Genomic DNA, 26,897 nt, shown 5'->3' with positions numbered 1-26,897 from the left:
TGGAAAAGCTCCCAGGATCTCCATAGCCTCCCAGCCTTGTCCCATGGGACCTTGTCCCAGCAGGCCACTGGAGGGTCCTCCATCCCCCCTGAGCTGGATCCAGAGGGATGGAGAAGCTTGCCAGGAAAAGCAACCACAGCTAAGTAGGATCCTGTGTAGAAACAGACTCTGGCAGCCCAGCCTCACCAAGACATGGACCAGCTGCTTAGACACGACCCTGGGTGCTCCCTCCAACACCAAGAGGTGCCACAAAACCCAGAACTCCCCTTATTTGTCACCTGTCACCTCAGCACTGTGGCAGCCAGCATCTCCCCAGTGAGCCACAACAGGGCAGGCACCAGGGGATGCACCCAGGGGCTCTGCTCTGTTCCCTTTTCAATGCTTTTAGGAAAAAAAAATAAATTAAAAATGAATGAAGCTCCCCCTGGTTATTCAAGAGCTCTTTGCTTTAATCTCTTCCCAGAAACACAACCCTGGTGGTGCCACCCAGAGCAAGATGATGGGAGGCTCCAAAACAACCAGAAGGGACAAAGGAAATTCAGGGTGAGGTCCCAAGGTGCCAGCATCACCTCCACATCAAATCTCCCCTGGTGTCTCTGCAGCCATCAGACAACCCAGTGGGTCAGGGAAAGCAACACCAACACCTGCCCCAAATTGGGCATGGAATTTATTCCTTTTTTAACCCAATCTTAGAGCTGATGATTTCCCAAAAGAAATCACTGATCAGGCAAGGCTGTGGTGAGGAGAAATAAAAAGAAAAAAAAAACAACCCAAAACCAGAAAGGGGGTTCTGCTCTTTTCCCTTTTCAATGCTTTTAGAAAAAAAAAAATTAAAAATGAATGAAGCTCCTCTTGGTTATTCAAGAGCTCTTTGCTTTAATCTCTTCCCAGAAACACAACCCTGGTGGTGCCACACAGCCCCAAACTGGGCATGGAATTTGTTCCTTTTTTTACCCAATCTTAGAGTTGATGATTTCCCAAAAGAAATCAGTGATCAGGCAAGGCTGTGGTGAGGAGAAAAAAAAGAAAAAAAAAAAAAAAAGAAAGAGAAAAAAAAAAAGAAAGAAAAAAAAAGGAAGAAAAAAAGAAAAGAAACAGAAAGGTGACAAAACCCAGACCACAACCAGCAGGTGGACAGCTTGACTGAGAACCTTCTGTAAAACAGGTGTAAATAGGCTATGGACAAAAAAAAATAAAAATAAATACAGAGAGAGGCAAAACATGACGTTTGTAGGGAGCTGACTTGCTGCCCCTCTTCCCCAGCTTGTTCTCCATCAGTCCTGCAGGGGGTGAGGCCAATTCCTGGCTTCGTAAAACTTCTTCAGGCCCTGGAGGTTGACAGGGGGGAAGTAAGGACCAAGCCTCTTCCGAATCCACCACCTCCCCTCCTTGGCATGCTGCCCCCCAGGGAGGCTGAATTTGTACTTGAAGTGTTCCCCTCGGATCCACCTGCAGGGAAAGGAAAGGAGAGGAGAGGAGGCTCAGCTGGGGGGTTGGAGCCTTTCTGCAGCTGGGTGCAGGAATCAGGCACTGGGGAGCACCTGGGCTCCTCTGGATCTGGTTTGGGAAGGATGCAGAAGGCAGAGGAGCTTTAACCCCCCCCCCCCATCACCCCCCATGTGCTCCACATCCCTCTACAACAAAGTTTGGAAGAATGATAATAATAAAAGCAGGATAATTAATATTTTTTTTCTGCCAACATCCATGAGCATTTCTGCCTGGCACATCTTTAGGGCCAGACCCTGACTCCCACCCCAGCCTTCCCATGTGCTTCACACCTCTCTTCAATAAAGTCTGGAAGAATGATAATAATAAAAACAGGAAAAATATTTTTTTCTTTCTTTTCTGTCAACATCCATGAGCATTTCTGCCTGGGACATCTTTAGGGACAGATCTTGACTCCTACCCCAGCTCTGCCATGTGCTCCTCACCTCTCTACAACAAGTTTTGGAACAATGATAATAATAAAAGCAGGAAAATAAGTTTTTTTTTCTTTTCTCACAACATCCATGAGCATTTCTGCCTGGGACATCATTAGGGCCAGACTCCCACCCCAGCATCCCTCCTAGCTCCCCACGTGCTCCACACCCTTCTACAGCCAAGTCTGGAAGAATGATAATAATAAAAGCAGGAAAATTGATTTTTTTTTCCTTTTCTGCCAACAATCATGAGCATTTCTGCCTGGGACATCTTTAGGGACAGATCCTGACTCCCATACCAGATCCTGACTCCCCACATGCTCCCCACCTCTCTACAACAAATTCTGGAACAAGGATAATAATAAAAGCAGGAAAATTAATTTTTTTTTTCCTTTTCTGCCAACATCCACAGGCATTTCTACCTGGCACATCTTTAGGGCCAGACCCTGACTCCCACCCCAGCCTTCCCATGTGCTCCACACCTCTCTTCAACAAAGTCTGGAAGAATGATAATAATAAAAACAGGAAAAATATTTTTTTTCTTTCTTTTCTGTCAACATCCATGAGCATTTCTGCCTGGGACATCTTTAGGGACAGATCCTGACTCCCACACCAGATCTTGACTCCCCACATGCTCCACACCTCTCTACAACAAATTCTGGAAGAATGATAATAATAAAAGCAGGAAAATTAATTTTTTTTTTCCTTTTCTGCCAACAATCATGAGCATTTCTGCCTGGGACATCTTTAGGGCCAGATCCTACCTCCCACCCCAGCATCCCTCTGCCCCAGGCAGTGGCTACTCCTCCAGCATCTGTTTTCTGGCTGCCCTGGGAGTTGACAGAAAAGGAGAATTATTTTTTTTTTTAATTTTTTTTTTTTTTAAACCAGTGCAGAAAGAAGCATTCATCAGTGTCATGAAACACATTGGGAGGCTAACCATGCTTCGGGAGGTTTGGTCCCACTTGATGTAGGGCATGCTGACAAGAGAGGGAATAACACCCCAGTCCTCCAGTCCCTGTTTGCTGAGTGCATCGCTGCCTTTGCTGGATAAGTTCATAAACTAAGCCACAATATAAAAATGTCAAAGTCATGTCAGTGCTCATTTAAACCTGCTTTGCTTCACTACTAAAATACAAACCTGGCTCCTGAGCAGGGCACGGAGCTCCCACAGCTGCTCCCAGGGCTGCACCTCGGGCAGGGAAGTTCCTTCCCTACTGCTGAAATAATTAGGGACCACTTCTAGGGATTTGTGGCCACCTCCCTGACACAGGCACTGTGAGGGGACACAGGGCAGGGAGGTTACAGGCAACGGGTCCAACCTCGAAGTTCTTGTCCTGGTTTGGGCCAGGATAAAGGTGATTTTCTGTCTTGTACTTTTACTTTTAGCTAAGTCTCTTGTAAGTGGTGGCACTTGCTGAAATTAACAGCAAGTTTCTCAGTCAGTGTCTGCTCCTAGGACTGATAACACTGATGTTTGTAGTTACATCCAGAGCCTGGTGTGCCCAGCCAAGGACACTGCTCAGCTCTGAGGAACATTTTACCCTCCAGAAGGAATAAAGAGGTCCCACCTGCAGCCTCCTTTGGGGAGGAAGGGACAAGAGAGATGCCAGAATTGACCAAACAGAGGATTCCATCCCATACACCTCATACTCAGGATAAACTTGAGGGATCACAAGAGGCCTCCTGCCCTTCCTGCTTCCCTTCCTTCACCCAGCATCCTGGGCCCCTCAGTTTAAGAAGGATATCGAGGTCCTGGAACAGGTCCAAAGGAGGGCAACCAGGCTGGTGAAGGGACTCAAGCACAGACCCTATGAGGAGAGGCTGAGGGAGCTGGGGCTGTTCAGCCTGAAGAAGGCTCAGGGGAGACCTCATTGCTGTCTACAACTACCTGAAAGGAGGCTGTAGCGAGGTGGGAACTGGACTCTTTTCACAGACGACCTTCAACAAGACAAGAGGACACAGTCTTAAGTTGTGCCAGGGGAGGTTTAGGTTAGATATTAGAAAGAATTTCTTCACGGAGAGGGTGATCAGGCTATGGAATGGACTGCCCGGTGAGGTGGGAGATTCTCTGTCCCGGAGACATTTAAAAAGAGACTGGATGTGGCACTCAGTGCCATGGTCTAGCAACTGCTGGGGTGGGTCAAGGGTTGGACTAGATGATCTCTGAGGTCCCTTCCAACCTGGCTAATTCTATGATTCTATGATTCATCCTGGGAGGATTCCATCCCTTCCTCTGCCTGTGCTCCTGATCCATCCCAGCCCATATCTGTGTGTTCCTGCCTCCAGCTCCCAACTGCTCCTGACCCCAGGATTCCAGCCTGGACTTTCCCAGGGCTGCCCTGCAGCCTTGGGGGTGACACGAGAGTTACTGGGGGAAAAGGAGGGAGGAATGTGGTTTCCATTTTCCTGTATATTTGTATATATTTAGTAATTTTTCCTATTTATCATCACTGTTTCATTAAAGCTGTGTAGTTTAGTTTCCAACCCATCAGTCTCTCTCTCTTATTCTCTCTCCTTTCTTTATCAAGAAGAGAGAGATTAATAGAGAGATCTGTCACTCGGTTTAATTGCCAGCCCAGTGTTAAACCCTGACAGTTCTTCAGTCCCAAGTTCTCAGCACCTCAATTCTGACCTTTTTAGGTGCCCAGCTGGGTGACCCAGAACTGATTTTCCTCCCAAAACACATCCCAGCAGGGCTGTGCCTCACACCCATTGCTGGCTCCTGGCTTCCAGCATGCCTGATTCCTGGCTGGAATAAAACAAGGAGAAATATCTCCATGTGTCCCCTTCCTCTGAGCGTGAAGTGGGGACCCGAGGAAGTTCACCCGAGTGAAGGATTTGAAGCTGGATGGGGAGAGCTTGAACTTAAACCCCTGGTTAAGGGGTGGGTGCTGAGGGACAAAGGTGTCCTCTGATGCCAGCTGCTCCATGGAAGAGTCTCCCACCTTGCTGCTGGGAGCTGGGAGCAGGCAGGAGCCCAGCCCTAAGATATGGGAAGGTAAAGGGGTAGGGGACAATACAGGCAGGGAAGGGGGTATGGGACAATGAAGGCAGATAAAGGGGTAGGGGACAATGCAGGCAGGTAAAGGGGTAGGGGACATTACAAGAAGGTAAAGGGGTAGGGGACAATACAGGCAGGTAAAGGGGTATGGGACAATGAAGGCAGATAAAGGGGTAGAATACAGGCAGATAAAGGGGCAGGGGACAATACAAGCAGGTAAAGGGGTAGGGGATAATGCAGGCAGATAAAGGGGTAGGGTAAGGGTAGGTAGGGGTAGGGTACAGGCAGGTAAGGGGGTACACTACAGGCAGGTAAAGGGTAGGGGACATTACAAGCAGGTAAAGGGGTAGGGGACAATACAGGCAGATAAAGGGGTAGAATACAGGCAGGTAAAGGGGTAGGTGACAATACAGGCAGGTAAAGGGGCAGGGGAGGGGGCAATGTCCCTGCCCTTTCTGGAGGCACAAACCTGCATCTCATCCCCCCCTCCAGCCCTGGGCTTCACGTCAGGCAGAGCCATTCCCACACCCTCTCTCCTTCCCCTTTTCTGAGCCTGGTAAAAGTCAAACAGGGGCTGAAGTGTTACTCCCACAGTGTTTACTTGGCAGGAGCACAAAATTTCCTGTTAATAATTAGAGCATTACTGAACAGCAGTGTTCCAGTGGGCCCAGGTAGCCTGCAGGCTCCTGGCTGGGATGCTTGGAGATTTCCAAGCTGTGCTGCTCGATTGCTTTCTTGAATTAAAAAAAACCCAACCAAACCAACCAACTCATACTCACCTCCCCAAAAACCTTCAGTGCCTGGTTTTTTGTCAGTTCCCCTCCTGCTTGAAGCCTCCTTCTCTCTGCTACAGGGGGTTTTTGGGGGTTTTCTTCTTCCCTAAGTGCAGAACATCTGCCAAGCTGGCTCCATCTCCCCATGTCCCCCCAGTTTGGGGGTGCCCTGGGCTGAAGTACTGTGTACTTCGAGTACTGTGTCCAGTTCTGGGCCCCTCAGTTTAAGAAGGATGTAGAGGTCCTGGAACAGGTCCAAAGGAGGACAACCAGGCTGGTGAAGGGACTCGAGCACAGGCCCTATGAGGAGAGGCTGAGAGAGCTGGGGCTGTTCAGCCTGAAGAAGAGGAGGCTCAGGGGAGACCTCATTGCTGTCTACAACTACCTGAAAGGAGGCTGTAGCGAGGTGGGAACTGGACTCTTTTCACAGACGACCTTCAACAAGACAAGAGGACACAGTCTTAAGTTGTGCCAGGGGAGGTTTAGGTTAGATATTAGAAAGAATTTCTTCACGGAGAGGGTGATCAGGCTATGGAATGGACTGCCCGGTGAGGTGGGAGATTCTCCGTCCCTGGAGACATTTAAAAAAAGACTGGATGTGGCACTCAGTGCCATGGTCTAGCAACTGCTCCGGTGGGTCAAGGGTTGGACTAGATGATCTCTGAGGTCCCTTCCAACCCAGCTAATTCTATGATTCTATGATTCTATGAAGGAGCTTTGGCAACCCCCATCTGGCAAAGTTTCCCTTCTCTAGGTGGGGATGCAGAGCACAGAGAGTTTCAGGTGAGTTATCTGAGCTCCTGGGACAGCCCTAGGAGACCTAAGGAGATGCCAGGTCTCTGCTCAAGACACAGCAGTGCCTTCTCCTCAACCTCCAGGACTTTTCTCAGAACCTCTCTGGAATGAAAATTTCTTTGTCCCTCTCCAAAACAATATCTATCATCTGATTTGGGATGATTTTTCCCATATGTTCCCTGTCCATTAAAATGTTTGCTATCAAAGGGATCAGCATGTAAAACTAGAACCGTGTGAGCATTAAAGCCACCACATGCCCTTGAAGATGCATTTTTGGGGCATGAAGTTTGCCTTTCCATCTGACACAGCCTGAACCAACCTGAAGAGAATAGAATCATAGAATGGGCTGGGTTGGAAGGGACCTCAGAGCTCATCAAGTCCAACCCTTGATCCACTCCCCCCGTGGTTCCCAGCCCATGGCACTCAGTGCCACATCCAGGCTCTTTGGAAAGATCTCCAGACACGGAGAATCCACTACTTCCCTGGGCAGCCCATTCCAATGCCTGATCACCCTCTCCAGAAAGAAATTCTTTCTCATCTCCAACCTAAACCTCCCCTGGCACAACTTGAGACCCTGCCCTCTTGTCTTGCTGAGAGTTGCCTGGGAAAAGAGCCCAACCCCCCCCTGGCTCCAACCTCCTTTCAGGGAGTTGTAGAGAGTGATGAGGTCTCCCCTGAGCCTCCTCTTCTCCAGCCTCAACACCCCCAGCTCCCTCAGCCCTTCCTCACAGGAATTCTGCTGGATCCCTTCACAGCCTCCTTGCTCTTCTCTGGACCTGCTCCAGCACCTCAATCTCCTTCCTGAGCTGAGGGGCCCAGAAATGGACACAGGACTCAAGCTGTGGCCTCACCAGGGCTGAGTACAGGGGCAGAATCCCTTCCCTGGACCTGCTGGCCACGCTGTTCCTGAGCCAGCCCAGGATGCCATTGGCCTTCTTGGCCACCTGGGCACACTGCTGGCTCCTGTTCAGCTTCCTGGCAATCCAGACTCCCAGGTCCCTTTCTGCCACTCTGTGCCCAGCCTGGAGCTCCCCATGGGGTTGTTGTGGCCAAAGTGCAGGACCCGGCACTTGGCCGTGTTGAACCTCAAGGCCCTCTCTCCAAGCCTCCTGACCTCAAAATGCTCACCAGCATCACTTGGAACCCTGGGGAGCTTTTTAGTTCAGGCAATTTTGGGGCTCACACCAAGAATTGTGGGAGGTGGAAGGGGTCTACAGGGGTCTGGTGGAAAGGAAAGGATCTAGAGGTGTTTGACCTCAAAATTCAGCCACCCTCTTGTCCCAGCCACCTTCTTGTCCCAGCCTGTTCCCCCTGAGCTGTGAGCTGCAGGGTTGGGATGGATATTCCAGGGCAGGGTGACAAAATCCATAGAGGAAGAACCAACCCACACAGCTCTGGGGAGCTTTTAAACCCCTTGGAGCTGAGCTTTTCCAGGAGATACCAAGCTCCAGCCCATAGCTCTTTGCTGTCCTACACCCCCAGAGCTTCTGGAGAAGACCTGAAGATTTCCATCCTGGTCAGTGAAGGTACCAAAAAAACTTCACATGGCTGCAGGATGGGGAAAGTGGAGAGGGAAAACCTCAGAGCACCAGAGATTGCATTAAAAGAGGACAGCAGCATCCAGACCCTCTGTTATCCCTCCTCTCCATCTTTCCCTGGGTTAGGGGATGTGGGAGAACCATGGAAAACCTGGAACCCATGGGAATCTTCCCTTGCAAGGCTCCCAGATGTCAAAGCTGCAGAGTTTACCACTCACTGGAGCCTTGCATTTCAGGGCTGAGAGGGTTTACAAGCTAGCCCAGGATTTACAACCTGCCTGGGTGCCTCAGTCCTGATCTTACAGGAGTTCCAAACTCCTCCAGCTCTGCCTCACTGGAACTGCTCCCTCCTCCCAGGATTTGGGGAGGGCTGAAGCATTAACACCCTGGGCTCCATCATGTCAGGGCTCACCAGCATCACTTGGAACCCTGGGGAGCTTCTTAACTCAGGCAATTTTGGGGCTCACACCAAGAACTGTGGGTGGTGGAAGAGGTCTACAGGGGTCTGGTGGAAAGGAAAGAATCTAGAGGTGTCTGAGCCCCTCTGGTGTGGGAACCTGAAGCCTGCTTGCTGCTCTGCAGCTCCTCAGCATCTTCCAGAAGGTGATGAAGAAGCTGGGTCACTGCCTCTACCCTAAAATGAGTCCCTTGTCACTCAGACTTGGAGAAGGATGAACATGGTTCAGAAGAGACAAGGACAATCCTGATCACAAGCAGTTCCCCAGGATTTCCTGGGAATATAAGATGGCATTTTCTCTGGGCTCCCTGGAGAGAGAAGCATCTCGAGAAGCTTCTGGCTGAGCCAGCCAAGTGATGTTGGGTCCCGTAGGAAACACACAAGGACAAAACAAGCACATAAAAGAGAATAGAAAGCTGGAAGCAGACAAAGCAAGCCAGACATTTCTCCTCCAGAAGATGAAAAACCCTCTCCCTCCAGGAGATGGAAAACCCTCTCTGCTCCAACAGCATCGATGGAGGACCAGGGACAGAAGGGTCCCTTTGGCAGCTTCTCCCAAGCCCAGTGGTGATGTCTGGGAGGAGAAGGGAACAACACTGGGCAAAGTGATGGTTCTGGTCCCAAATAGAAGAGGGAAGACCACCAAGCCACCCTGAAGGACCCACCAGACCCATCCCTTGGGAGCAAACACCCACTCCCCATCACCACCCGAAGCAGGCAAAGCTACAGCCTCAGGGTGGGCAGAAAGACTAAAAATAATAAGCATGATTTTTAAAAAAATCAATATATTCACCCCACCAGATGCCCGGTAGCAGCTGTGCTGTAGCACTTTTAAGATTTGATCATATATCAGCCTGTTATGACATCTTCCAACTGGATGTGTTAAAAATTAGCAGCAATACTGGAGTTGTTGGGATGGAGGGCTAAATCTCCCAGACAGCTGTAATGAGTTCCAGAGGGTGCAGCTGTCTCCCTGCAACAGCTGAGGGAAATCTTCCAGGGGAAAAAAAAAAAAGAGCTGGTGGTTTGGGTTAGAATTAATGGCCTGACAGGGCAAAGCAAGGTGGGAGAGGGGAGAAAGAAACCAAAACATGGGGAGACTTTTTGATTTGGTAGGGGTTTTTTTTTGTTGTTTTTTTTTATTTTTTTTTTTGTATGTTTGGTTTTGGGTTGGGGTTTTTTTGGGTTTTTTTTTCTTCATCTCATGGTTCCCTCCCTGCTCCACTGTAAATCAGGGAGCAAGGGGCAGTGGAAAGTACAAATTCATTGCAGTAACAGAGCCTCCATCATCAGCTTGCTTGCTTATTCTAGCCCTGTTAGCAGGCAGGATCATAAATTCATCTTGGCCCAAGAGTGCAGAACAGGGGCAGTTTTATGGGTTGTTTTTCAATCCTTCTGACCTCTCTTTCTTCAAGGCTCCTGCAAGATCTGACCCTGCAGAGCCCGAGCATCCTCAAAACTCTCTTTAGGGATGGGGAAGTGGGTTTATTGCCCTGTGGATAGTTTAGAAAGGGAGGGTCAGAGGCTGAATGAGAGCAAATTAAACTTGGGAGAAGGAATCCTGGCTTTCCTGGGGCTTCCAGAACTGCTTGGGATTACTTTTGGTGTGGGCAGATCCAGGCAGGGGGGTTCAGTTTGGTGTTTGGAGCCAACAGAGCCAAGGCAGGACCTGCCCTTGCCAAGGAAAACTCCTCCACAGGACATGAAATCCAGGCCTGGCCATTGTGAAGCTGCCCCATGGCTCAGCTGTCACCCAGAGGTGGCTGGAAACCCAATTTCCCAGCCTGGGAGAAAATCCTGAGCTCTGCCCTCCCTAATGTGGGGACCCTGAGGGTGTTTTAAGCAAAAGAAAAATCCCTTCAACTTCCATTCAGGCCACTGGAATGATTTGCTTCTGATAAGCTCAGACATTGTACTGGGGATGAGCAATTCCAAGATTATTTGGTTTTAAATGACAGTGCATAAGGAAAGAAGATGAACCTTGATGAGGTTCAACATTCCAAGTGCCGGGTCCTGCACTTTGGCCACAACAACCCCATGGGGAGCTCCAGGCTGGGCACAGAGTGGCAGAAAGGGACCTGGGAGTCTGGATTGCCAGGAAGCTGAACATGAGCCAGCAGTGTGCCCAGGTGGCCAAGAAGGCCAATGGCATCCTGGGCTGGCTCAGGAACAGCGTGGCCAGCAGGTCCAGGGAAGGGATTCTGCCCCTGTGCTCAGCCCTGGGGAGGCCACAGCTTGAGTCCTGTGTCCAGTTCTGGGCCCCTCAGTTTAAGAAGGATGTAGAGGTCCTGGAACAGGTCCAAAGGAGGACAACCAGGCTGGTGAAGGGACTCGAGCACAGGCCCTATGAGGAGAGGCTGAGGGAGCTGGGGCTGTTCAGCCTGAAGAAGAGGAGGCTCAGGGGAGACCTCATTGCTGTCTACAACTCCCTGAAAGGAGGCTGTAGCGAGGTGGGAACTGGACTCTTTTCACAGACGACCTTCAACAAGACAAGAGGACACAGTCTTAAGTTGTGCCAGGGGAGGTTTAGGTTAGATATTAGAAAGAATTTCTTTCTGGAGAGGGTGATCAGGCTATGGAATGGACTGCCCGGTGAGGTGGGAGATTCTCCGTCCCTGGAGACATTTAAAAAAAGACTGGATGTGGCACTCAGTGCCATGGTCTAGCAACTGCTCCAGTGGGTCAAGGGTTGGACTAGATGATCTCTGAGGTCCCTTCCAACCCAGCTAATTCTATGATTCTAAGAAACAAATAAAATATTTCACCATGGCAAAACCCAGGGAGCAAAACCCTGGTGCATCCCAGGCCAGTTCCTTTGCTGGCAAAGCCACTTTTCAGTGGGAAAACCATACAAAATATTCTACTTCTCTGTGCAAAAGACACCAGAGAGGCTCTGGGGAGCCTGTGGAAGCACATCACTCCCAACCCCTGAAGGACCTGCATCCCCATGGAGCATCCCATGCCCAGGAGCACCACTCCCACCTCCTCCCCAGCCTGCTGGAGAGACCACAGATGCCATTCCCACCTCCATCCCCATCTTTTCCAATAATCCATCCTCTCAGCTGCCTCCTAACATCCCTCTCAATAGCAACAGAATTACCTTGACCTATCCTGGGGGGGGGGGGGGCCAAGGGAGCAGCCCCCCCAAATGGTTTCTATACCCTGAGGACGTTGTGCTTGGTCCATAGGTGATCCCACAGCCTGAAAATCCAAGCCAAGCCCCCTCAGGTCTGAAGCCCAGTAGCTGGGACACAAATGGGAAATAAATAAGCAATAGAAGAATAATAAAAAGAACACCAAACACTGTTTCTACCTGGCTTGCCTGCAGCCAGATCCCATCAAAGGGGGAAGTGCTTCCTCCATAAATAACACCACAGCTCCGAATCCAGGTCCTCAGCTCCATTGCTGGGGCTTTTACAACAAAGTGCTACTATAATTGGAATAAAACCCCACGAGTGAACATGATTTAATATCAGAGACACCCAACACTTCAGGTCGAAAACTAAAAAAAAAAAAAACGTTGGTTTTGTTCTTTTTTTAATCCCCCTCCTTAGGTTGGAAAATCTGATTTTTGTTTTCTTTCATTGTTTGCAGTCTGTTTCCATGACTGTGTGTTAAACACTTACTAATTTCTCAGCCAAAGCCCTCCCATTCAGATTTATGAGGGCTGGGGTTTTAGGAACTATCCAGAGCACCAGGATATTTTCTAAATCTCCATCCCCCCCATCCCTGCTCTTGAAGTAAAAGCTTCACCCTCAGCTGGGCTGGGTGCTCAACAATACCCTCATTTTTTTTTAATCACTCACCTGTTTCTCATTTGAAGTTTATCACACTTGAGAAAATACTATAATTTCTGGAGCTGTAAAGGAACCTACAAAACTTGGGTCTCAGAAATTTCATTTTGAAGGCATTAACTCATTCTGAGAGTCCCTTGGCTATTGAAGGTGTAGAGTTTCCATTAACAGAACAAACTCCGTGGAGCAGGGGCACGTAATGCTCTTATGGAAAACAGTCCCTTCCCCTAATTATTTAGTCTAGCAGGGAATGAAAATAATTAAGTCTCAAAATTCCCTTCAGAGTGGAAGGAAAGGGGGGGAAAGATGGTTGGAAAGTCAGCTTTTTTTCCCACTGAGTGGAGCTGAGCCACGCTGGGAGGTGGGAGCAAAGGTTTGCAGCATCCCCAGGCTCATGGCTGAGGGGGTAGGGATGCTCTGCAGGAACTATCCAAGCCACAACCACCCTGAAATACTATTTTTTTTAATTTTTTTTAATTTTTTTATCTGAATCTAGCTCCCCGAGGCTTAAATTTAAGGCTTTTGCTCACAGCTCTAATGAAACGATAACCTTCAACCTGCAGCAAGGGGATGTTTAAAGCTCAAAAAAATGGTGATTTGGAAATTTAAAAGGGAAAAAGGGGAAAAAAAAAATCAACCTAAAACTGAGCTGATGAGGCTGACTGAGGAGAAGTGACACTGGGGGGAAGCATCTGATGGAGCTGCTGTGCCCGTGCAAAGCCAGTGGAACTGGGATGGGGCACAAAACCTCAAAAATAAATGAAGGTAAATGGTAACTTGGGTTTCCTTACACAGGAAAAAACCCAACAGCAAGCAAGGGATAACCAAAGAAATGTCAAGAGCAACAGGAATTGGTGTGACAGCCAAGTGCAGGGGCTCAGCCCTCACCTGGCTGAGCATCCCCATGGTGCCCGTGTCCCAGATGGTTGAATTTGGGGTGCCAAAACCTGCAGTGTGAGCCCCAACTGGAGACCCAGAATGAAACAGGGTGCTGGGTTTTGGTTTGAGCCAAACCTGAGTGTTTGCAAATCGTTCTTTTTATTTTACTCCACCCCAAAATCACACCAGACCCACGAAAAACTCGTAAAGCCAAGAGAAGGCCAGAGCAAAGGACACACAAACCCAGGGCTGGATCCTAATTTTTCCATCCCATAAATCAGCTGCTGAGGACTGAAAACAGAGGCTGGGCTTTGGTCAGCCCAAGGCAATGCAGGAATCAAGAGCCTGTTCAACAAGACCTCATCCACACTGCCCTGCAATTACTTACTGGACCTGCTTGTGTTCCTCTGCACACTTTGCCATCCTTATTCTATCCTTATTATATTTGGGGGGTTGGCCCAGGTGATCTTTTGAGCTCCCTTCCAACCCCTACTTTGCTAAGATTCTATGATACAAAATCCAGCAAAGATTGGATCACCTGCTCCTCTCAGTGACACCAAGGAAAAGCAACCCCAGCACAGCTAAAACCCCTCCATAAACATGATTAAAGCTCTATCTGCCTGTGGCAGAGGCTGAGCTGGCCCAGCCACGAGTGGCTTTTGTACAAATAATTCCCAGAGGCTCCCCAGAACCCCCCTGGACCAGAACCAAGGTGCCAGGATTTGTGTGTGCCAGACCCACTGCTCGTGGAACCCAGCAAACTGCATCCTCTAAGGATCCATCATCCTTTAAGGAGCCCTGAGCCAGAAACCATTACCTGTGGGAACCCTGGGGAGACCAGAAGGCTCTGGGCTACAGCTCTGATTGTCCTCAGAGCCTCCAGGAAAATGGGTTCTGAAATGAGAAGATGTGCAAAAAACCCCCCAAATAACTTCTTACAGTGGTCTGGGCTCCTGTCCTTGGAGGGGTTACATCCCATCAGCTTGTGCCACCACTCTGGTAAGGTGCCTCCATGCTAGGAAACAGGTTGGATGCCTGAGGAACCCCAACCATCTGAGATTTCTACATTTATCCTATCCAGGGCCATGCAAACCACCTCAGAGGAAGCAGCTTGGGAAGAGGTAGAACCCTTGTGGGAACCCTGGGGAGACCAGGAGCCTCTGGGCTACAGCTCTGATCCTGCCCAGAGCCTCCAAGGTGATGCACCAACAGGAAAATGGGTTCTGAAATGAGAAGATGTGCAAAAAACCCCCCAAATAACTTCTTACAGGGGTCTTGGCTCCTGTCCTTGGAGGGGTTACATCCCATCAGCTTGTGCCACCACTCTGGTAAGGTGTCTGCATGCTGAGGAACCCCAACCATCTGAGATTTCTATATCCCATCCTGGGACACACAAACCACCTCAGAGGAAGCAGTTTGGGAAGAGGTGGAACCCTTGTGGGAACCCTGGGGAGACCAGGAGGCTCTGGGCTACAGCTCTGATCCTGCCCAGAGCCTCCAGGGTGATGCACCAACAGGAAAATGGGTTCTGAAATGAGAAGATGTGCAAGAAAAAAACCCAAATAACTTCTTACAGTGGTCTGGGCTCCTGTCCTTGGAGGGGTTACATCCCATCAGCTTGTGCCACCAAGGTGGCACAAGGTGCTGCATGCTAGGAAACAGGTTGGATGCCTGAGGAACCCCAACCATCTGAGATTTCCACATTTATCCCATCCTGGGCCATGCAAACCACCTCAGAGGAAGCAGTTTGGGAAGAGGTGGTAGCTCTTAAGGTCTGAGCTGGGAAAGGGATCTTTCCTTAGAAGGTTTGGGAGATGCACTGAGCTAAAGCTGCAAAATATCAGCTGGGTTCAAGAGGAAGTTCACTTCCCCCAGTGCTCTGAACCTTCCTCCTTGTTTGCAGTGCATCCTGAGAGCCTCAAACTGAAAATATTAGCAGGAGCATAAAATTACTCCAGCCGATCCAAAAATCCCCTTCCAGTGTTTTCTCAGATAAAAATAACTGCAGCAACAAACCAGCCACTTCTGTGAAGAAAAAAATAATAATAATAAAAAAAAAAATCTCCTTTTGTAGAAAACCTCGGGGTTGTCATCTGAGCCTTTCCATGGCTGCTGTTTGTTTTGTCACTCCACTGAAAACGCAAACACTTCCAAGACAAGTGTCCACAAACCCAATCATTTTTGGAGGATGTGTTTTGGTTTTTTTGTTTTGTCTTTGAAATACCTCAGCAGGTCGGGAGAAATGGGGCTTTGGATCCAAGCTCCCAAAGAGACCATGGCAAAAAATCTAACGTGGACAGGCAGCAAAGCACTTGAGCAGTCCCCAGGGTGGCCAAGAGAAGCAATGTAGCAGGAGGAGCCATTCTTGCTCCTGAAGCTCGACGAGCTGCTGGTCTCTTCCAGGACTCCAGCCACCACACAGCGCTTCCAGGGTAGAAGTGTAGCAGGAAGAGCCTTTCCTGCTCCAGAGGCTCGACGAGCTGCTGGCCTCTCCATGCCTTGCACCAGAGTGAGCTGAGCTTTTCCTCTGTGGGTGTGTGTCCTACCTTTATTGGCCCCCTGGTCTTGCTCATGCCCAATAGGGGCCTGTCCTAATCAGGCACAGGTGGACTCACCCACTCTTTGGCAACTCAAGGCACCTGGTTGACAATGTCTCTCTACATTTCCCCCTTTTTTTTTTTTTTCTTCTGGTTCCTCCGTGGGATTCCATACCATGGGATTCCACCCTCCTGGCTTCCTTCCCTCTGCTCAGGGGTTTCCAAAGAGAGAATCCTTATCTTGGCTTCCCTCTGCTCAGGGGTTTCCAATCCCAAGAGCTTGCTGGTCATACCTTTCAGGGAGAGTGTTAGCCCAGGCACTTTTTCAAATCAGGGAGAACGTTCCTGTAGCCAGCTCCTCACACTGCTGCTTCTTTAGACATCAAAGCCCGTGCAGTCATTTTTCTGTAAGTTGCCCACATTCTCCACCAAATGTAGCAGGAGGAGCCTTTCTTGCTCCAGAGGCTCGACAAGCTGCTGGCCTCTCCATGCCTCGCACCAGAGTGAGCTGAGGTGCCTTCTGTGGGTGTGTGTCCTATCTTTATTGGCCCCCTGGTCTTGCTCATGCCCAATAGGGGCCTGTCCTAACCAGGCACAGGTGGACTCACACCCACTCTTTGGCAACTCAAGGCTCCTGGTTGACAATGTCTCTCTACAAAGCAACACCAAGACCTGGGAACAGCTCCAACCAGAAGGTCCCCAAGAGGAAGGTCTGAAGGTGCTGAGAGCTCTTCATGGAAACAAAGACTCATAGATTGGGTTGGAAGGGACATTTAAAGGTCATCTAGAGGAACACCTTCAAGTAGAGCAGGTTGCTCAGAGCCCCTTCAAGCCTGACTTTGAGTATTTCCAGTGATGGAGCCACTCTGGGCAACCTGGGGCAGAGTTTCACCCCCCTCAGCATAAAAAATTTCTTCCTTTCTATTTCATCTAAATCTCCCCTTTGAATTTAGAACCATCAGCCCAGCATAAAAAAATCCTTCCTTATATTTCACCTAAATCTCCCCTTTGAATCTAAACCCATCACCCCTCTTGCTACCCCTCCTAAGAAGTTTGTCCCCATCTTGCTGACAGGCCCCCTGGAAGGTGACACAGATGTCCCCATATCAAACCCACCCCCTTTAAAGCCCACCACCACCAAACCCAACCCATCAAGAGAAACCAAGTGTGCACATCCATGAGAGGAATAACAGGGAGCCCAACTCTCTTCCCAGATACTTCCAACTCCCTTGGGAAAATCCCAGGCTCACCGTGGAGGTGCTCTGCCTGCAAATGGGTTCGTTGCCATCAAAGATAAAATTTCCTCTTCCTGGGCCAGCAGCTTCCCAGCCAGGTGGATTATCCATTCATTCTGCTCGTAGGTCTGGGGGAGGAAAGAAGAAACACAAAGTTGAGGTCCTGCTGAGCTTGCCAGGGAGAGCTTTTTCCTTCTGCCAGGTCTCTGGGGGGATGGTGGCAGGGGGAATGCAACAGTTCAGGTAGCAAATGATGGATTTTCTCACGTTGCAAGGGAACAGATCCTGTGGGATCAAACACCTTGAGGGCCTGTAATTGCTCCAAGTAATTTCTTTTAGCAGAAGTTCCACAGAGGAATGGTAAGGGCATTTTTTGCAGTGACCATCCATCATTTTAAAATAGGTTGTGTTATCACAGGAAAAAAAAAAAAAAAAAGACTTCTCTCTTTCTGATTCTTTTCTCTTGCAGCCTCTTTATTTCCTTTAATCCTCTTCTCCATACCCCACATGTGCAATGAGCCCCAAATTATCCCAGTCTGCCCCCAAAAGGAGCAGCTCAGCTCTGCCCAAGCTGCCTCACGCATCTCATGCTCTTCACAGGGAATTCTTGCTCTGTGAAAAGCATTTTCCCTGCTTCTGCTGTTTTTGCCTTCTGCTTCCATTGAGATTTTATTGATTTTTTCTTTTTTTTTCTGCCTCCTTGTTGTAATCTGCACCTAAATGGATTTTTGAATGCAAGCAGTAGGGGACACTGTGGGAAAGCAAAACCCAGGGCTGTACCTGCAGGACCCTGCAGAGCCACCAAGGCAAAGCTTCCTCTGAAATCTGTCCTGATGGTAAAGTTTGTTATTTCTGTTGCCAAGGGAAGCAAAGGAGAGCTGGGAAACAGCAAAAGGAGGTGGAAAGGCAGCTCTGTCTCGCAGGGTTTCTGACCCTTGCTGACTGCAAGTTAGGGGAAACCCCCACATATTGAAGTCAAGGATTTTCTCTGAATATTTGCTCTCTCCATCCACCTGCTTCTGGCTGCCTCCCCCTTCCATCAGCTGCATGGATGGGTGCTGGAGCCAAGGCTGGGTCCCCTGCCAGCCACATCTCATGCTCTGCTCACCCCAGAGCCCTGGTTAACCCCTGGGACACCCTCCTCCACCAGCACCCATGCTGTCTCCTCTCTCCCAGTCCCCTTCCCAGCACAGAGGAGGTGTTGGTGGCTCCCAAGCAGGGATCCAGGTCACCATGGCCCCAGTGGGATGGAGCAGGGAGCTTGGCATCACTTGGGATGTTAACCACAAACCTTGCAAGTCTCACCCTAACCCTTCCAAGGGCTGGCAGGAGGAGCTGGCAGCATCCCCAGAGGCTCAACCACATCACTTCATGGGACACCTCATCCCCAGATCCCCAGATACTCCAAACCGCTCTGTACCCCCTTGCCATGCCTGAGATGCTCAGCTAAAGCTGGGCTTTGGGAGGGTGGGTGCAAGCTGGGACCACCTGAGAAGTGGGACAGAAGTTGGAGATGATCAAACATCCCAAGTCAGACCTCCAGCATCCTGCACCTCCCTTTTGAAAGGGCTCTGCCTGATTTTAAGCATGATTTCTGGAGGAGCTGGGAGGTGTGAGGGTTCCCATATGGAAGCTGGAGAGAAGGTGGAGGAGAACAGAAACAAAAACCACCAGACTCCAGGAGCCAGAGCTTTATGGAGGATCCCAAAACTTCCCAAACCCTGATCCCAAACCACAGGGCTGTGCAGTGGTGGCATCAGCTCTGGAGCTCACACAGTCTCCAAATTGTTCATTAGCAGCTCCACGTGCACCAGAGTGGGACTTCTGGTTTGTAAAGTGTTTTTCTTGTAAAATTTACAACACGTCTGGCCCCAGCAAAGGCTGTGGTGAGAAATTTCCACCCTCTGCAGCCCCCTCACCCTTCCCCCCCACCCAGCACCAAAGCTTTGGGAGCCTGATGGAGCTGAGCTGCCCTGACCACCCCCTGCTTAACTCATTCTGGTGGCAAAGGGAGGCAAAAACCAAAACCCAAACCAAAACACAGAGTCCAGGAAATCTGGGCTGTGTTCAGGGAAGTGTCACAGCCCAGGGATGGAAGGTGACAGGTTCCCTGCCCAGGACCCAAGCCCCCAGCACTGTGATGGGTGGGATCAGCCAGGAGCTGCTTTTGCCAGCTCTGGGTGTGAAAAACAGGAGAAAACTGCCAACTAGTTTTACTAGGTTACACATAACACCTCCTCCTCCTTCTCCTCCTCCTACTCCTCCTCCTCCTCCTTCTCCTGCTCCTGCTCCTTTTCCTTCTTCTCCTCCTCCTCCTCCATCCTGCTGCCTGGCAGCAGAAAGTTCCATTTCCCTGTGAGCACCTTGTGTTTGGAAAACAGAGATAACAGAGGCTTGAATAAAACATTTTACAAAGCCATTCCTCTGCCTTCTCCCTAACCAGAGTCATTTTTTTTTTAATCAAGCCCTCCAGCTGGTGGGTGACTGCACAAAGGCTCCATCACAGCTCCCTGGTACCACCCAGGGGAGATGCTCTGAGCATCAACCTCACTGCTCCTGAAGTTTTTTCCTTCTCTTAGGGAAGCAGCTGAAGTTTAGAGATCAACTTCCAAGCCTTAGCTGGAACACACACCCTACATGGCCATGCTCTGCACCAGGCTGAGCTGCTTCTCTGCCCATCCTGACCTGTTGGAGCAGCTTCAAGGTAGAAGACAGAGAGATAATGGGCTTTCAAAAATAATATGAAGAGGGCATTAGCTTTGGTATTTCTTTGAGTACTTATTATTTGGTAAGCACCAAGAGAGTGCCCTCTCTTGTCCCTGAGCAGAATAAATAACCTGCATGCCATTAGGAGGGGAAAAGCCTTCCCTTTGATTTTTCTTTATCCAGAGCACTGAAGAACAAAGCTTTGGGATGATAAACAAGCAGCTTTTGCAAAGTCCAAGGCATCCCACTACCAGGAAAAGCGACCAACTCGAAGCCCCAAAACTATGAGCAGTATTTTGGTTTCTGGTTCCTGTTTATTAACGATGCTGAATTCAGCCCCAGCCTGCCAAAAAACCTGCCAGTAACACTTTCTGAGCACAGCTCAGCTCTGGATTGTGGTGGATGGGCTTCTGCAAATGCCCACCAGGGAGGAGAAGTCAGAGAATTACAGGAACATTCCCACCAGCACCTAGAGGACAGGCAAAGCTTTAATGCTGGGTCTCCAGCTCCTGCACCAACAGGACCACATTGCACTGATGCAATCAGGTGTCAAGAGGTGAAAGCTTTTCCTAGCTCTGAAGCTGAATTTTCCTAAGATTAAATCATTCTGCCACTCCATCCACTATTTCCTCCCTTCTCCATGGGCACACAGCTTGCTGTCCCTTTGCAGTAGGCTTGCACCCATCCCAAACTTGTTTTGCCATTGGGATGTTCCTGCAGATTCGTTCATTCTGCTGCCACAGGAGGGTTCTGCACCTCTTCTCTGTTCTCTGGGTCCCTCTTCTGCATCTTTCCCAACTGGGTGCTTGGCTGAGGGTAGCAGGAGGATGACACCATCAACCAAGCACCAGGCTCATCCTGTTTGCCTTCTCACAATGCCTTTCCAGACCTCTGCTCATCTTGTGATGCCCAAGGAGCTTCTCTGGAGGATGATGCTTTGCTCCATCCCACCCCAGGGTAGGTGATGCCTCCTGCATCATGTCCCAAACCCAGCAACACTGTTTTTAGACCTTGTCCTCTGCTCTCCTCCTGGCTTGGTGGCACCTGCAAGAGCAAAGAGCACATGATGCTGTTCCTTCCAATGGGCAGCAGCTCCTTTTAAAAATGTCCATGTCAGACCTTGATTTAAAATCACTCTGCTGGAGTGATCCAGAGCAACCTGAACCTCAGCTCCTGACCAAGAGACATTATTTGTGTGGAGGCCACCCCAGCCCACGTTGAACAGAGGTGACCAAGGGATCAGGGAGGTGATGGAGCCAAGGGGGACCCATCCCAGGTGGCTGCTGAGGAATCCCTGGGAAGGTTCACCCAGATTTCCCCAGGCTGCTGCTGCTGCTTTGTGGCAGCTTCTCCTCTTCTGCAGATGGGAAGCAGCAGCGCAGACGTTTCTGGACAGGTTGTGTCCCCACCAGAACTAAAGGAAGGGCTTCAGTTCAGAGCTCCATCACCCTAGGGATTGTCAGGATGTGCAAAACAAAGAAGGGATTTAGAAAACAAGTGAAAAGACACATAAAAAGTAAAACTAGCATCATGGAAATTGTTTCCTGGCAAATAACGCCGTGTTACCTCAGGTATAATTATGGGGCTACAGAAGGGTAATTAAGAGGCAACAAACTAAGAAATTGCAACTCCAAGGTAGAGCAGCATCCCATTCCCAGCCAGGGAGGTGCTGGTGGCTCCCAGAGTTTGGCTCTCCCAAGCCCATCCTGCAGCTCCAGCCAGGAGGAGGTTTCAGAGCAGAGGAAGGCATCATAGGTCAAGCAGTGATGAGGTGCAAGGAGGACCCTGTCCCAAGCAGCACAAAGGGTTGGTAAATCTCTTCTTCCTGGATTTTTGGCAGCCTGTCAAAGCTGGATGGGTCAGCTCCATCCCTTCTCCCCACCACCAAGCTGCTAAACCAGCCCCGTGCCCACTGGGTGATGGGGTGAGCAGCAGGAGCACAAAAAAAAAAAAAGAAAAAGATCCAGAACTTTAAAAACAAATTAAATCTAATCCAGAGGTTGAAGTAACTTGTTTTTATGGACTCCATAAGCTACTGTACAGGGTTTGCAAAACTTGCCTGGAATCACAAATGTCTTCTGGGGTTTTGGCTCCTGGTTTCTCCTCCTTTCTGCAGCTCCGTGTAACCAAAGGCAGAACAATACCCAAAGGATGGAGCCTTCTGCAGCCACATGGGGGGACAGAGGGACAGCCAGCTTGTCAGGGGACAGCTGGTACAAAACCACAGCTCACAGACCTCAATCAAGCATTCAGCCTCTCCAAAGGGGATTTACTTTTAACTTAAGCAGTTATTTACATGGCCAAACACCCAGATTAGAAGTTGCTGCTGCTGTGCCTGGACCTCTTGCTTATTTTTACCAAGAGTCATCCCTGCTTTTCAGCTTTTTTTCTCCTTTCTGCACCAAACCTTTCAGTGAATCAAACACTCACAATACAGATGCCAGGAGGTGTTGTCACCTCCTCTTTTTCCCTCCGTGCATCCTGGTGGCTCAGCACCAGTGCTGGGGTGTGACCCTCAACACCAGGATTTATGCTCCATCCTCCTTGGATGGAGATCCCTTTGGATTTTAAAGCCTTCCTGCCCTGGAATCAAACTGCTTTTCTCTCATCTTTAAAACCCCTTCTGCTTGAGTGAGCTGGATTTCTCCTCCACATCCCAAACCAGAAGCAGATTGAAACCCAGAACTCCCATCCCACCTTCTGCACCTCTGGGTGCTGCTGGGCACCTCTGCTGCCTTGAGTTCCAACCTTCCCTGGATGCTTGCTGAGGGATAAGCAGCCCTAATGCAGATTAAATGAAATTCCAGCACACAAAAAAACACTAGCAGGGTAAATCTAAACCCAAGAAGCCAGGCAGTGATGGTTATGTCATGGCTGAGGAATCCAAAAGGCGCCGAAACAAAAATACCACAAGAAAAGCAGATAGAGAAGTTTGGGGCAAGGGGGAGAGGAGTGAGGGATGAGGATACACCAGGAGAGGATGCAGGAAAAAAAAGAGAAAAGCCTGTGACCATCTGAGATGGGTTTGCCTCAGAATCACAGAAAGTTAAGGGTTGGAAGGGACCTCGAAAGATCCCCTAATGAAAGGCTCAGGTTTGTAGAACCTGAGGGATTTGGGGTCACACAAATGAGGTTTTGCAGAGTGGGCTCAAAAAGACACAGAGCAACTGATCTACAACTTTGCCCTCCCTCTTCTCTTTTTTAATTCAGGCACCCCCCTGAATTAAATGCCCATTAAATGTCCCCAGGAGGGATGGAGGGTCTAAACCCCACCCAGTGGGGATGCCACCACTTCCCCAGGCAGGTGCCATCCTTCTCCATGTCTTTAACTCAGCAAAAATGAAAAAGCCATCAAATTTCCAAGAGTGCCACTGCAGTAGCAGCAGACATCCTTAAGGAATACAACCTGGGTTTTTTTTGTTTTTTGTTTGTTTGTTTTTTAACATAATTTGGGGACAGAGTGGCTGGAGAGCAGCCAGGCAGAAAGGGACCTGGGAGTCTGCATTGACAAGAAACTGAACAGGAGCCAGCAGTGTGCCCAGGTGGCCAAGAAGGCCAATGGCATCCTGGCCTGTATCAGAAACAGCGTGGCCAGCAGGTCCAGGGAGGTGATTCTGCCCCTGTACTCAGCGCTGGTGAGGCCACAGCTTGAGTCCTGTGTCCAGTTCTGGGCCCCTCAGTTTAAGAAGGATGTAGAGGTCCTGGAACAGGTCCAAAGGAGGGCAACCAGGCTGGTGAAGGGACTCGAGCACAGGCCCTATGAGGAGAGGCTGAGAGAGCTGGGGCTGTTCAGCCTGGAGAAGAGGAGGCTCAGGGGAGACCTCATTGCTGTCTACAACTCCCTGAAAGGAGGATGGAGCCAGGTGGGAACTGGACTCTTTTCACAGACGACCTTCAACAAGACAAGAGGACACAGTCTTAAGTTGTGCCAGGGGAGGTTTAGGTTAGATATTAGAAAGAATTTCTTCACGGAGAGGGTGATCAGGCTATGGAATGGACTGCCCGGTGAGGTGGTAGATTCTCTGTCCCTGGAGACATTTAAAAAAAGACTGGATGTGGCACTCAGTGCCATGGTCTAGCAACTGCTCCGGTGGGTCAAGGGTTGGACTAGATGATCTCTGAGGTCCCTTCCAACCCGGCTAATTCTATGATTCTATGATTCTATGATAATTAACTCAGCCAGGGCTTCAAGCATCCCCTCACACTGTGAAGTCCCAGAAATTGTTTTTCCTGCTCCAGAGGCACCCAAGGGGATGTACCTGGAAGGCAGCAAACCACATCAGCCAGTCCAGGCGGTAGTGGTAGGGGGTGATGAAGCAAGGCCTCCTCTTCAAGTCCCCAGGCTTGCATTTGAAGTCATATTCCTCCCAGACAGCAGCAGGGTCATTGGGATCCAGGCTGGATGTCCCCTGAAGGACAACTTCTGTCCTCTCCTTGGTGATGCTGTGGGACACAACACAATCAAAAATGGTTTTTTGTCTCTAGCCAGGTAAAATGTTAAATTCCTCAGAGTCAAGAGGGCAACACGAGTCAATGACCCCATGGGACAGCTGGATCCTGATGGATCCTCCAGAGAACCTGTCCATCCAGGAGGTTTTTCTCTCTCCAGCAGCAAAGTACATGGAGAAAATCCCACTCTCCTCGATCACATCACAGTGGTGCCAGTCCCAGGAGGGACTATGGCCCAAAAAGATGATGATTACTGGAACTGATGGGTCTGTCTTTCTCAATCTGAGCCTAACACTTGCTAGTTAACTTGTTAGTTAACATAGTTAGAGACTGTAACAAGTGTCTCCCAAATCCCACAGGAGCATCTTCAGCCTGCACCAACCTCTCTCTTTTTCCCAAACCTTTACTTCTGTTACCCCAATGACTCCCATGATACAAAAGACCTCTGACCACAACCTCCTGATGAGATGAGAAAACAGAGATGCAAGATGACCACAAAACATAGCTCCAGGTTTTTACCTGGAGCAAAAATCCAGGCTTGGAACTGGCACGTGTGTGGCTGCCCTGATGACAGGGCCACCAATGACATTTCCCAGGCAACTGAGCCTCTGAGTTTCAAAGCTCTGGCCCTGAGACCTCCAGCTGAGGGATCAGCAGAGCAGCTTCCAGCTGGGATCACTCCAGCATCCCTTTTCCAAGCCTGGCTCTCCCTGCAGCACCTCTGGCCACAAGGAAGCTGAGTGCCAGCTCCCACCTTGGCCATGGCAAAGGGCAGGACAGGCTCTCAGTGAGCCCAGGTCACTTGAGCTTGAGCCTTGGGGAGGTGATGAGCCCCACCAGGAGCACCTCAGGACTCCTGGGGCACCATTAACCATCTCTCCACACCCAAATATTTCTCTCCCCAGCTCTCCTGGAGCTGTAACTCATCAAGAGGAGGAGGCAAGGTGCGAGCCAACGTGAAGCGTGCCAAGAAAAGCGGAAAACGAACCCAAAAAAAAGGCCCCCCCAGGGCAGCTGAGGTATCAAAAGTTGGGTAAAAAAGCACCTCAGCCTCAGGACAGGGCACGTGCAGCCCCGTGGCTGCTTGGACTCTCTCCCAGCAGCAAGGTGAGGACTCCAAAACCTCTCCAGCCCGTGTGAAAACACCATCATCAGCTTCCCAATGACCTCCCCTCCACTGGAGACCTGTTTTCCATACCCAACACCTAACTGCCTATCAAAGCTGTCCAGCTCCCAACACCCTTTTAATTTTTTACTATTTTGGTCCTTCCTCTTCCAACCCAAGTCCCTGAAAATTTGGAAACACACAGCCTCCACCTTCCCCCCCCGATGGCTCCCAGTGATAGATGCTCCCAACCCAAGGAACGCTCTGCATCTCCACTTCTAATTGTTCCCTACATTTAATAGATTTCTGGATTCTCCAGCCAAGTTCCATACTATGCACTGGGCTGAGTTATGAGCCGTGGCCAGCTGCCCACTGGTTAGAAACACACTGTAAATCAGAGACACCAAATTACTAATAAAAGTATGTTCCTACTGTGTGATTCAAAATATGTCAAGTTTCACATAATCGTATATTCATTATAAGCTGCAATCCTCTTTTTATTGGTTTACATAGGCTGGAATTACAAACATATTACAGCAGCATTTCATCACATGCTCTTTAGGTTCTGGTAACTGTTGAAACAGAAACCATAGACTGAAGAAGAAAAAGAACAACAACCCAAAGAAAACAAATCTCCCGTGGCTTCACCACTCCAGCCTTCAAAGAGGTTTAGGGGTAATTTCTCCCTCTCTCTCTCTTGCAAAAAAAAGAGAAACTTGAGCATTTTCCACAACTTTTCTAGCTTTGCTACTTCTAATCCTGTAGGTTTTTGGTCCTTTCTTCCCAAAGAAATTTCTGCTGTTGGGAGAACATCAAATTAATTTGATGTGCTCCAGGTGTCCTCAGCATCACAGTGAGCCCTTCACCATCCACTCAGCCAGTCCTTTCAACAACCTTTTATAAAACCTATTTAATTACTGGTGGCTGCTCCTGTGGGACCTCATCCAGAGCCCACTAACCCCAGAGCTCCCATCCCTGGGGAACATCCCATGGCCAGGTGGTGGCAAAGACAAGAGAGATCCATGCAGCAGAGCAGATTGGCCCTGGTGGTGCCCCTGGGGAAGGTGTTCTGCTGAAACCCTGTTTTCCAGCATTTTCTCAGCTGGAAAAGTCAGAGGGACAGCACATAGGAATGATTAGAGTGAGGCCAACCATGTCTGACCTCAGCCTGGCCCCCTGGCCCCAAAAAAACCAAAGATACTTAAAATGGAGATGTTTCCTTTGCTTAGCCCCCACCTTGCAGCCTCAAGCTGTCCTCTCCATCTGCCTTGTTCTTTTTTGAGGCCATTTATATATTTTTTTTCCTCCACAGTTTCCTGTAGCCATCAATTCCTCAAGTCACTGGCTGGAAGAAACACTTCCTTTTGTTGCCCAAACCCTGCTACCCAATGGCTCACATGGATATTTACAGGATGGAGAACAAACAGGTGCAGGGGAAGAGAAGGTCACCAGAAATAGGGTGGGCTGGTGCTGGTGAAGACCATCCCCTGGGTGAATTCTCTTCTGGATATTTTAATCCTGCAATTACCTTGGCTGTATCAATATAATGAATATATATATATATATAAAATGAATGGATGTATCAATATAATGTAGAAGGAGCTCAAAGAAAATAAATCATAATTCAGCAGAAAAGAACCCTGCTCCCTCACTCCTCTCCCACAGAGAGGTATTTCAGAAATTGTAATTCAGTGGGGAAAAAAAAA

The 26,897-nt window shown here is 49.4% G+C and overlaps 2 protein-coding genes across 2 annotated transcripts in view; one reads left to right on the top strand and one right to left on the bottom strand.

Annotated features, from left to right (window-relative positions):
- SSTR5 (somatostatin receptor 5) overlaps positions 1-26,897 on the top strand; it is a 591,623-nt gene that overhangs the window by 255,601 nt on the left and 309,125 nt on the right. The gene's annotated exons all lie outside the window — the stretch shown is intronic.
- Positions 1,190-26,897, bottom strand: part of LMF1 (lipase maturation factor 1) — a 182,692-nt gene continuing 156,984 nt past the window's right edge. The window contains exons 9-11 of the mRNA XM_008490427.2: positions 23,897-24,080; positions 16,947-17,059; positions 1,190-1,449 (exon numbers count right to left, since the gene is read on the bottom strand). Of these exons, the coding sequence (XP_008488649.2) occupies positions 1,275-1,449; positions 16,947-17,059; positions 23,897-24,080 (472 nt within the window). The 3' untranslated portion in view covers positions 1,190-1,274. The remainder of the gene's footprint in view (positions 1,450-16,946; positions 17,060-23,896; positions 24,081-26,897) is intronic.

Source organism: Calypte anna, chromosome 14, assembly GCF_003957555.1.
Source record: "Calypte anna isolate BGI_N300 chromosome 14, bCalAnn1_v1.p, whole genome shotgun sequence".
Classification (NCBI taxonomy): Eukaryota; Metazoa; Chordata; class Aves; order Apodiformes; family Trochilidae; genus Calypte; species Calypte anna.
The sequence above is the reverse complement of the archived record's forward strand: the minus strand, read 5'-3'. Positions and strand labels throughout refer to the sequence as shown.